At 45.1% G+C, this 11,256-nt stretch overlaps 1 protein-coding gene across 1 annotated transcript in view; it reads right to left on the bottom strand.

Annotated features, from left to right (window-relative positions):
• Positions 1-216: 216 nt before the first annotated feature.
• Positions 217-11,256, bottom strand: part of MCOLN2 (mucolipin TRP cation channel 2) — a 54,346-nt gene continuing 43,306 nt past the window's right edge. Inside the window, exons 12-14 of the mRNA XM_080802106.1 lie at positions 5,094-5,300; positions 3,356-3,477; positions 217-1,061 (exon numbers count right to left, since the gene is read on the bottom strand). Coding sequence (XP_080658232.1) covers positions 1,025-1,061; positions 3,356-3,477; positions 5,094-5,300 — 366 coding nt within the window. The 3' untranslated portion in view covers positions 217-1,024. The remainder of the gene's footprint in view (positions 1,062-3,355; positions 3,478-5,093; positions 5,301-11,256) is intronic.

Here is an 11,256-nt window from a genome sequence, read left to right as displayed (position 1 = left end):
AATCCATGCATGAAGTGATCTTAATCTCAGGTCATTATCATAAATATTTATTGAATAACTTCTATACATTATACATTAACCCTTCCTTCACTGCCTTTAAGAAAGTGAGAAATCCTATTTGGAGACCAGATAGTTAAAAGAGATCTGATCTGAATTTTGCACTCAGTGGATATTAAGAAATACTACATTAAAAAAAATAGCAGTGGCTCCTTTTGTTGTGATAAAAATAAATTTATTTGGGGGAAAAAATACCATCTTTATTTGCTTGACAAGGGCAAATCACCACCATAGTAGAGTTCAACTGTTACAATGAGTGAGCACTGCTACAGTTCATGTCCACATGTCAGGTGTACAGTCAACACTCAGCACAAGTGACAAGGTATCCAAATGACTGTTTCCAGTTTATCCCACTTACCATGCCAACAGTTGCTTCCTGTCATGCTCACACACACACACACACACACACAAATAGGCCCAGACATGTCCACTACAAGTGGTCTTTTTGTTGATGTTAAGTGTGCTCTTTAAAAGGCTTACTAGTTCTCCAGCTTGGAATTTTTAATTTAGTATCGCAACCAACCTCATTGCTGTGCACACCATGAATTAACAAATGTCTTCAAATCCAATTATCACTTTTAAAAACAAACACTTATTGGATGATAAACACGCATCTTTCAACGCACGGCTTCAAGTGCCATTGATTTTGCGCACTCTGAAATTGATATTTTTTTCCATCCCACCACTGTGACATCATAAATTAAAGTCCAAAGTCGAATGTCATTATCACGGCTCTATTGCACTCATGCCCAGTAGCTGACTGCAGTCTATGCTTCATCATCATCCAAGTTCATAAAAGGAACTTTGAAACTTCAGTTGTGTTCAACCAGCTCACAGTCCTCTTTCCTGCTCCACAAATAAATAAGTCAGTATTTTGGGGAGTGCTGGTCCAAGGTGTTCAGGGTCCCTCTGCATTGTCACTTGGTAAAGTTAGGCCTGGAACTTGGTTATCTTTAGCAGAAGGACTTTAGTTAACAGGTATCAAGTGGTCCTCACTTCCTTTCCTGTATCAGAAAGGGAGACGAAGAAAGAGAAAACAATGATTTCAAAATCTTGGGGATGGAATAGGAACACTTTAGGTTCTAGAGCTGCTGAGTGTCACATGGAAGAGGAAGAAAGGCTAAGAAGGACAATGCATATTATTTTTGGTTTGAGTGGGTGCCTTTGGCACATCTGAGGAGCTGTCCCTGTCCTGGGACCCTGCATCTCCTTATATAGACAAAGCCTCACTCGACGGCTGCAACAGATTTTCCCCTTTACTGCCATGGAGAAGGGGAAAGCTCAACTCTGCATCTGTCCATCCCAGTAGACTTTCCAAAGAATTACATCGCATTAGAACTGGAAGATGTTTCAGAGGTCGTATGTCAGTCTGGTGGCACTGGAAAGATCAGGAGGTTAAGGAGAGCTCCGGGGACACATTCAGTAACCGGTAGGGTCCAAAACAGAAACCCAGGTTTTCTGAGGATCAGGCCAGAGGCTCTGGCAATAATTTGAAGGTGAATCAGTCTGTGGTGGTCGCCGGACTGCTTGATTAAGAGAGTGACGCCCGTCTGTGCTCTGCGGGAGGCAGAGCTGTGATAGCTGGGGCTGTCAGTCACGGGCACCAGTTGGGGGTCCAGAAACCAACATTTGTGATGCCCCCAAGCCCCAGGTTCCCTCCGTGAGGTCCTTCTCCAATATTTACTCTCCATTTATGGCTTCCCTCAATTAAACCATTCTTAGATTTGTAGCCTTTAAACACACGCAGGGGTGCTGAGTTTTTGATGGAGTCAAAGCCATCACTTATTCTCAGCACAATCCATTCCCTGCCTCAGTCCCATGACCTTCATTTACTCTCATCAGGGTCCATCCAAATCTGCCCAGGATCCAGGCCTTGATCTGATGAGTCAAGTCAAACTGCTCTAGCTGACTTCACCCATGACCGTCTTTAGCAACAGACACTACTGTTTTCATTTTTGAGATCCCTTTGCTCAAAACTTTCAACATTTTAGTTCTTCAGGTGACTTCCTTGGTGGATGCCTTCATTCCATTTAATTCTTTCATTCATCATGACCAGCAGACCCTCCCCTGAACCAGCATCTTCTCGATGGCCCCTAGCACAGCATACAGAGGACAGTCTGTTGATACGGCTACTTCTTCTCAGCCCTCAGACCCAATCCTCTACCCCTTAAACCTTTTACTCATTCCATATGGCTGCACGAGAAAACATTTAAAAAATCACCTGTGGCTTTTTGTGATGCACACCAAGGTCCAAAACCCAAACACCAAAGACTGACTGGTTATTTTCCAGAATTCACAATTACTTTCTCTGATGAATATTCTCTGATGAGAAGGAGCAACTTCGCAAGACTTTTCTTATACAAGGTGCCTCTTGGGCAGCAGCTATCTATTAGGAAAGTTAATTTCCCTTTATCTCAGCTCCTATGGCAACAATTTAATGCTCTGAGAGGAAGAAATGTGATTTTTTAAAACTTCACTTTTCTCAGAAGACCTCATTTCATATTTATCAGACATTCTTTGGAAATGCTCGATATCATTTCAAAATCCCAAGATACGGTATGAATTGATTAACAGAAAATACATCTTGTGGTTTTAAGTAGCAATTATGTTCTTCCGTCTGCCTTCAGGAATTTGGTTTAGAGAATTCTTCTCAGAAAACATGGGTAGGGGTTATTTTTAGTTAACAACCCCACCTCTGACTTCACATGAAAACAAACAAGGGTACAATCAAGCAAACTATACTCATTTGACCTCCATTCTAGCCCCCAAAACACCATGTGGATGCTTTGCCGTTGAGGTGTAGACCATTTGCTTGAGTGTCCTGCTGACACGAGCCAAGTTGGTCAAGGTAGAGCTACTGATGTATGCTCCCAGCCAAGGCCTCCTCTCAAGCAGGTTTCCCACTCTGCTCAAGAAAGGTTATTTGTACCCAGTATTGCAGCAAGGGAAAAGGCCTTTGACATTCCCAGAGCTCAACCTCTAAAAATAAGAGTTTGGATCTCTTACGTGACCACCTCAGAGTTCACCTTGACTTTAGGGACATAACTCATGACTTCCCATTAGAGTCTCATAATAGCCCCAAGAGATTTCAACCATGTCATGTGGCTTTCTACCCCATTTTAAAAGAAACAATTCATTTCTGAAGCCAGTTTCAGTGGGAGGAAAGAAAATGAAAGACAAATCATTTCCCACAATGAGCTGATTTCTGAGTGCAGAGTAAACCTTGGAGAACTCTTTATTAAGGCCATGGAGAAGCTCATCGTAGGAGCATGGAGACCTGACTAAACACCATACTGACCTCCTCAGGCAGCAGACGCACGACAAAAAGGCTGAAGACTCTTTCTGATACTTCTCTTTGCTACTACATTCCTTCAGGAATTCCTGAAGATCCGTTTCAGGAAACCCATTCCGTTGGTATTTCTGTAAAAAGTACACAGTGTTGTTACCTTATTTATAGAGCATGAGAAACTGCTCCCTTTGTCAACACATCAAACCCACCTTGGCTAAAATAAAACCCTCCCACATTGCTAGCTCAGATCCAAGAACTGATATTAACAGTGATGCATCAATCTGTCAGTCCTGAAAGCCAAGCCAGGGCCACCATGGGAACAGAAACAATCCAGAAGTCCCAGAAAGAAAACCATGGCTGGGCAGGGGAGGGGTGGGTTAGTAAGGGGGATGAAGGAAATAGTCAAAAGTCTAAAATTTTAATGCTAATTATAAGACCAGATAAGATCTCCCCTTTCTCTCACTGCCAGTGTAGAGTCTAGAGAGGAGTTAGGCCTGTTTCCTCTACTTTTATAGAAGTTGGTCACTCAGTGGGGCAGAAGGCAGCAAGTTCTTCCCAGTAGACAAAAAGACCCTGCCTGAGACCTCGCTTGCCCCATGCTTACTGAGGGCACTGAGGCTTGACCCACTCCGAGGGCCACGGCCTCATCAAAGACAGGAACCCCAGGGCAAGAGTGTGCAGTTCCCATCTCCATGCCCAGCCCTGCTACTAGAGTCAACCACCCATCCCCATGTGAGCACTTGTCTCCCCATCGACAGAGCACTCGGGAGCATTTCCAGTGGACGGTGGTCACTGTCGTCGTCGTCGTCGTCTTCTTCTTCTTCTTCTCTCTCTCTTTTTTTTAAGATTTTACTTATTTGTTAGAGAGAGTGAGAGTACAAGCAGGGGGAACAGCAGGCAGAGGGAGAGGGAAAAGCAGGGTCCCTTGCTGAGAAGGGAGCCCAGCGTGGGCTCGATCCCAACACCCTGAGATCATGACCTGAGCCGAAGGCAGATGCTTAACCAACTGAGCCACCCAGGTGCCCCTCAATGGATGGTCTTCTTCTGAATTAGTTTGAGTTTAAGAAGAGGACAAAATGCCAAGGCATTGACATAACACCTCTGGGTGTTCAGACGTGGGTCCCGAAATGGGATTTTCCAAGCAAGACCCTCTGCTGTGGAGGGGCCATCCCACGAGGGGGCACAGAGCTTCCTGTGAGCTACAGAGCAATGATGCAGATCTGTCTGAAAGCACGCAGAACACAGGGTGGCTGAGGGAGGCAAGAGGCGAGGCAGTCACGAAAGCCTAAGCTTTCATCATCTCAAGGAAACCTGCACCACGCAGATGGCCATGTCATGCAGCGTCCAGGCGTGCCTGCATCTGGACAGGCTGTCAAGGTGGCCGTCATCCCTTATCGCTGAAGCTTATTATTCTAAGCTTAAGTTCCAAGACGGGCAGGTACAGCTGCCACTGTGGAGACTGACAGCCCAGTTCCCTGAATGACCACACTCAGCCCATTGGGACCCACATCCTTTCTCTTTTCCAACACACCTCCAAACCAGTCCGCCTCGGTCTGGGTGACAGGGACAATGCCCGAAATGCATATCTGAAATTCACCACCAGCACCTATGAAGTTTCTTTTCTAGAAAAATCTTAAAATCCAAATAATAGACTACTATTTTAAGTTAAAAAAAAAAGTGTAGCATTTTCCAATGTTCCAATCCATACAGAATTTGTTGTCGTTTTTTGGCAGGAAATGTGACTGACCTTAATGGTGTCGTAGGAATCTGTAATCAGTGCAATGAACAGGCTGAGGATCATGTATATGAAAAGACTGATGAAGGAGTACAAGTACAGGCGACTGAACAGCCACACCAAGATGCTCTTCTGCTGGATTTGAGCAAAGGTCGCAAACATGTCATCGCCGTTGACCAGAGAAAACAGACACTCGGCAACTGTGTTCAGATCTTCAAACTGTAGGGGGGAAACTGAGATTAGTTTTTAAGAGGTATGATCCAAAAAAGCAGGAAAGTATCTAGTTAACTTATCTTGTTGTGGTCTCTATTATTAATACTCATTTTTATTTTTTAAAGATTTTATTTATTTATTTGACAGAGAGAGAGAGAGATCACAAGTAGGTAGAGAGGCAGGCAGAGGGAAAGGGGGAAGCAGGTTTCCCGCTGAGCAGAGAACCTGATGCGGGGCTCGATGCCAGGACCCCGGGATCATGACCCAAGCCGAAAGCAGAGGCTTTACCCCACTGAACCACCCAGGCGCCCTCATTTTATTTTTTCTAAAGATTTTATTTATTTATCTGAGAGAGAGAGTGCACGAGTAGGGGGAGGAACAGAGGGAGAAGCAGGCTCCCCACTGAGCTGGAAGCCTCGATCCCTGGACCCCGGAATCATGACCTGAGCCAAAGGCAGATGCTTAATGACTAAGCCACCCAGGTACCCCTTTTCTAGATGCTTTAAAATGAATTTTAGGGGTGACTGAGTGGCTCCCTTGGTTAAGCATCTGCTTTTGGCTCAGGTCATGATCTTGGGGTCCTGGGATGGAGCCCTACCTCGGACTCCCTGCTCAGTGGGGAGCCTGCTTCTCCCTCTGCTCCTCCCCCTACTCGTGCACTCTTTCAAATAAATAAATAAAATCTTTAAAAATAAATAAATAAAACATATAGAATATACCACAATAAGAAAACATTATTCAAAACTCTCCTTGGGGCACCTAGGTGGCTCATTTGGTTAAGCACCTGACATGATTTTGGCTTAGGTCTTGATCTCAGGGTCCTGACATCAACCCCCTTGTCAGGCTTCTTGCTCAGCGGAGAGTCTGATTATCTCCCTATCCCTCTGCTTCTCCCCCTGCTTACACTGTTTCTAATAAATAAATCTTTTTTTTTTAAACTCTCCTCCGTGCTTATAAAGATAATCTCTTGATATTTTCTTCAGTTTTTTCCTTTGCACTTTGCCGTATATAGTTGGTCATATCATCTAACAGTTTGGGATCCTGATTTTTTTTTTCCTACTGAACATTTTCTTATGTTACTCACACTTAGAAAGTCTTTTTTTAATATAACAGATCATTTCTTAGATGTCAAACTTAACTATTTCCCTCTGGCTAGACATCCCGATAATGTTCACAGTATAATAAAGGACAATGTAATAAACATTTCTCAGCACAGTGTTTTTTCCTGTTATTGGGTCTCATCTGCCAAACTGCTTTCTGGAAAAACAGCGGCTGCTGTGTTCTGCAACCAGCAGAGAGGGAAGCGTCTCGGACATAGCACAGGCTCAAGAAAGTCTTGCTACATGGAGGGTTTCACATTCGCCTTTCCAACTGTTGGTCCGAGTAATTTTAGCACATTAAAAACTAAAGATTTCCAAGGGTGGGAAAGTGTCAAAAGATGAGGGATCATGGTTTGTGCCTTCGCGGGGCTCCCCTGCTAACAGCGGACGGGCCCTAACCTAGACACACAGCGCCCCGTGTACAGCTAGGGGGCGCTGTGGAAGGAAAGCGACCCTCAGAACCAGGGCCTGAAGGCTGGGTCATTCACCCGGGGCAGGAGAAAGGTCAGGATTTACTCAGTAAACACGGGAGAAATAAAGAGCTCAGCCTGGACAGCAGCTGGAGAGGTATGTCTATGCCATGCTGAAGGGCCCCTGTGGTCTTTTCCACACTTCAAACGAATACAGGCCATCACTTGAAACCAGGAAAATGCTTCATGCCACAGTGACATGATCTGATCTGTGTTCCTTAAAGGTAACCACGGCACTTGGAATATCTAGAATGCGCAAAGCCTAGGGGCAGGGAGGCCAGAGACAGGAGCGTGCAGGAGCCCTGGGTTGCAAGGAATCTGGGAGAGACTGGGAGGAAGAGGAAGGTAGAGGAACATAAGTCTGGGAAAGGAGAGACACACCTAGGGAACTCCGTTTTCCGTGCGGCAAGTCTGAGGTACCAGGTAGAAATGCTGCTATGAGGAGGTTAGTGGGGGGTTCGGGAGCTGAGCGTTCGCAGTAGGGAATCCCACCGGAACCCCACAGGCAGCCATCCTGGCTCGAAGTGGTTGACAAACTATTGCTACAGCAACTACCAAAAAACAGCAGGTGCTTAATGACGGGATGTCTCCAGGGCCAGAGGGTTAAACATTGGCAGAATGTAAAAGCTTCTAAGGAACAATAACGACCTCAGAGGCCAAAGCCAGTGACGTTTTCAAACACAGATGGGACACGTTCGTGTAGAGTTTTGAACCTGATTCTGTTCTGAGCATGAGACGCATATGTCCACGGAGTCCACGTGGCTCTGGGGATAGCCCTGTCCCTGATGAATGTCTACAGGGCGCCTCCACTCAGAGGTGGTGGTGTTATTTCACATGTCTCAAGGCAAAACCTCCCACCCCTGACCGGGAAACTAGCCTTTCCCTCTAATTCCCTATTTCTATCAGTGACTTCTGTCTCCTATCAAAGAAACATTTACTCCAAAATGATTGAGTAATCGAATTGATCAGTCTTCCCTTGTCTTCAATCTTCTAAGGTCCGTCTGCTCCTAGGATGTCTGATCCGCTCCGACACCAGCACTTACAGCCGGATTATTACAGAAACCTCCAAGCAAGTCTACTCCCACCTCTTCATTCTGCAGCCCAAACTTCAGGAAAATCTAAACTTCACTGGACATAGCCTTCAGGTCATTGCTCTTACTTAAGAATATACAAAGCTAGGATGCAAAGTGAAAATCCCAACCAAGAAGGCTGGGATGCATTTCCTCTTCACGCGGCCTCTTCCCCTCTCCTCACTGTCAATAGCGCCCTGCTCCTGTCTGCGCCCACACACCAGGCCCACTTCTTTCTCTTTTCCTCGTGGATGTGTTCTATTCACCTGCTGGGATGCCCTCCTTCCCCTCCTCCTCTCCCACCCATCTGTGTATCCCATTACGCCAACACTAAAGGGCTATTTCAAAGTCCACTTCAAGCCAGACCACCCTGGCAGCTCTAGTCCCTTCCCTGGATCAGTAAGAACCACCGAGGAAACCATTCGTTTGTCTTCTAATCAGTTTATATGCTTCTCCATACCCCAACTGGATAACACACACCACATCCTAACCTCCCTGCTCCATGACTGAGCTGACAGGGTAAAGCCCGTAACCAAGGAAGAGTACACAAATGTAGCCCAAACAGAGATCATGCCCATGCCTTCCACACATCAGCAACAACTCTGAAAAGCTCTGAAGTTGGTCTCCCCAGAGATCTGGAGGTAACATCCACGGGAGTTACCGCTTAACAATATGCAGATTATTTAACAGTAAGACAGGCAGTTCTCAGAGTAAATATTTTCCATCCCTACCAGCCTTAAGACAATGAAATCAAAGCTGGTTTCTATAATGTGAATTACAACTCTGCCGGCACCATTAATAATTCTTTTGGACTCTGGTCAAGTCCTTTCTTTAGTTTCAAAAACCCGTAACAGTCTGTGCTTCGGGTTCCAAAAGGGCAAATGGGCAGCTGGTGAGTACATATCAAATTCATTCCTCAGTCTCCCGTGCAGTTACGTGTATCAGCCTAGATGTGACACCTGCCGCAATGTTAATGTTATTCACAACCAGTGTAATTCCCTCTCCGCTATGCACATGAGACTTATTTAACTGACCAGAAATTTAAAAGAGACCCAATAAAGTTAAGTGGTACACAGCTTGCCATTTTGTACAAGACATTGTTGTGAACCACACAGTCAGTTTTGGTGGCCAAAATCCACAGCAGGAGTGAACTTTAATAATACCCAAGGTAAGGAGAAGAAGAGGCTTATGGGCTTCCAGTCTAGAAATACTACATTTAGAGGGAATTGCATTGGTTCTTACGAAGTTGTAAGCCTCTAAAAAGCAAGTGCTATTATCTCTCCGTTCTTTGTTCATTAAAAAACTTGCGGAGCCTCTACCACATTCTACATGCCATGCTGGACATGAGGAATGCAAAAAGCAAGGAGCCATAGTCACTCAGGGAAGTCAATCTAGAAGGACTCGACAAGACTTGGTGTACACTTAGTAAATATGAAGTGGTTATTTTCATAAAGAGTTCCCCTAGGTTCCAGGGGACCAGAGTGAGTACTTGAGCATTTGTTCCACACTTTGTGACTGAGCCACAAAGAACTTTCATTTGAACGAACACTTAACCTACAGTGCCTTATTACGGAGAATGACATAAAAATTTGCTTTGAGAGCTGGTCCTGAGAACCTCATGCAACATTAGGGTGAAATACTTTAACTGGCTAACTGTTGTTTTGAATAAGAGAGGATATTGGTTTACAAAGAGAAGTCTTAAAAGTGTGAGGATGTCATGTAGATTCTGCCCAACTTCTACCCAGGCCATCAGCAAAGTCCAACGATTTTTCAATGGCTTGGTCTTGTCGTCTATAAAATGAGGACGAGGTAAGACTGATTTATTCGTCACAGTGAAAAAGTCCTCTGGAAATGGAAGAGCCTCATTAGAATAATGTTCTTCCAACCCTCATCTTGAATTATTAAACATCAACAGTCTCTAATCCTCCGTGCCCAGACATTTTGAAAGGGCGCCATGCCAAAGTCCATTAGTGCTGGGATCAGTGTTGGCAGGACACTGGTCCCTTTACTCCTTTTCAGCTGAACCACCAAAATCCAATGTCTGACGGGAAAGACCAAAATCCAATGTCTGACGGGAAAGCAGGAAGCTGAAATATGGGAGGCCTGCTGCCAATCAAACTGCCGTGTGAACCTAGTTTTCCCGATACCTCCCCTTAGAGTGTTTGGTTTAAGGGAAGAGTTTGCTTCCATACCCAAGGTTGCTATATTTTAGAAATCCTAGAAAATGCTTACCAGGGTGCCCTGCTTTTCAAGACCTCAGGTCTTTCAAAAGGTCTTCTAATTCAACAGATGCTGACAAAATCTAAAAATTCAGACAGTTTGGATTAATTTGCAGGGGGAGGGGTGCAGGGGGCCATCAACATTTTGAACTTCAGAGTCCAAGAAGAAGAAGAAGCAAAGTAGAGAAGAAAAGCACAGAAGTCCAGAACCAGACCGAAGGTCTTCTGCTTCCACTAAGGCATCTGCTGCATTAATTCAACTGTGCATTGCCCCAATATATCGGTCTGGCTAGAGTTGAAAGATAGATGCCATTGATGGACCTGCCATGCAGCCCTTATCACTCTGCTCCTCTGGGGGAGAAACAGAGGGCGGGCACTGAGTGGGAGCTACAACTCAGGAGGAGCCCTGTACAAAACGGCAGCCACTAGCTACATGTGATGACCGAGCGCCTGATCGGTAGCAGCTAGTCCAGGCTGAGAGCTGCTCTCAGGAGAAGATACACACCAGATTCCCAAGCACCAAGAAACGGGGGGAATGGAGAGTCTCTCGAGGTTTTAGAGTGAGTGTCTGATAAAATAACACACTAATATTTTGGATATATTGCATTAAATAAACACATAACTTCAGTCACTTCATCGGTTTCTTTTCTTAATGTGGCTCGTAGAAAATGTGAAAGGACAGCTGTGGCTCTCCTCTGGAGCTCTCGTATCTTTACTGCAGTGCTGTCCAGAGCACCCCAGTCTCACCTGGACTCTGAAAAGGACAGAGCCAACGTATGAAAACACACTCAGACCCGCAAAGCGAATAACATCGTTTTCTTCAAGGTCGACACGTTGAGGGAAACAGGACTGATTACACAGCTCTCCTCTCACAGATGAAATGAAATGCTCTTTTGTAAGGATCTGTTTTAGACAATACCAAGAAAACCCCTGCAGGGTATTATTGATCAAAGCACATGTATCGGGGTCAGACAAACCTGGGTGTAAATCCTATCTCTGCCGTTCACTAGCTGTATAACGTCGGGTAAACTAACATATTAAGAACCCTATTTTCAGTGAAAGAAATATAATATCTCCCCACAGGGCTGCTGGGAGGGTTGACA

The sequence above is a fragment of the Martes martes genome, assembly GCF_963455335.1.
Source record: "Martes martes genome assembly, chromosome: 4".
Lineage (NCBI taxonomy): Eukaryota > Metazoa > Chordata > Mammalia > Carnivora > Mustelidae > Martes > Martes martes.
Note: the sequence above shows the minus strand (reverse complement) of the source record. Positions and strands in the feature narration are given on the sequence as shown.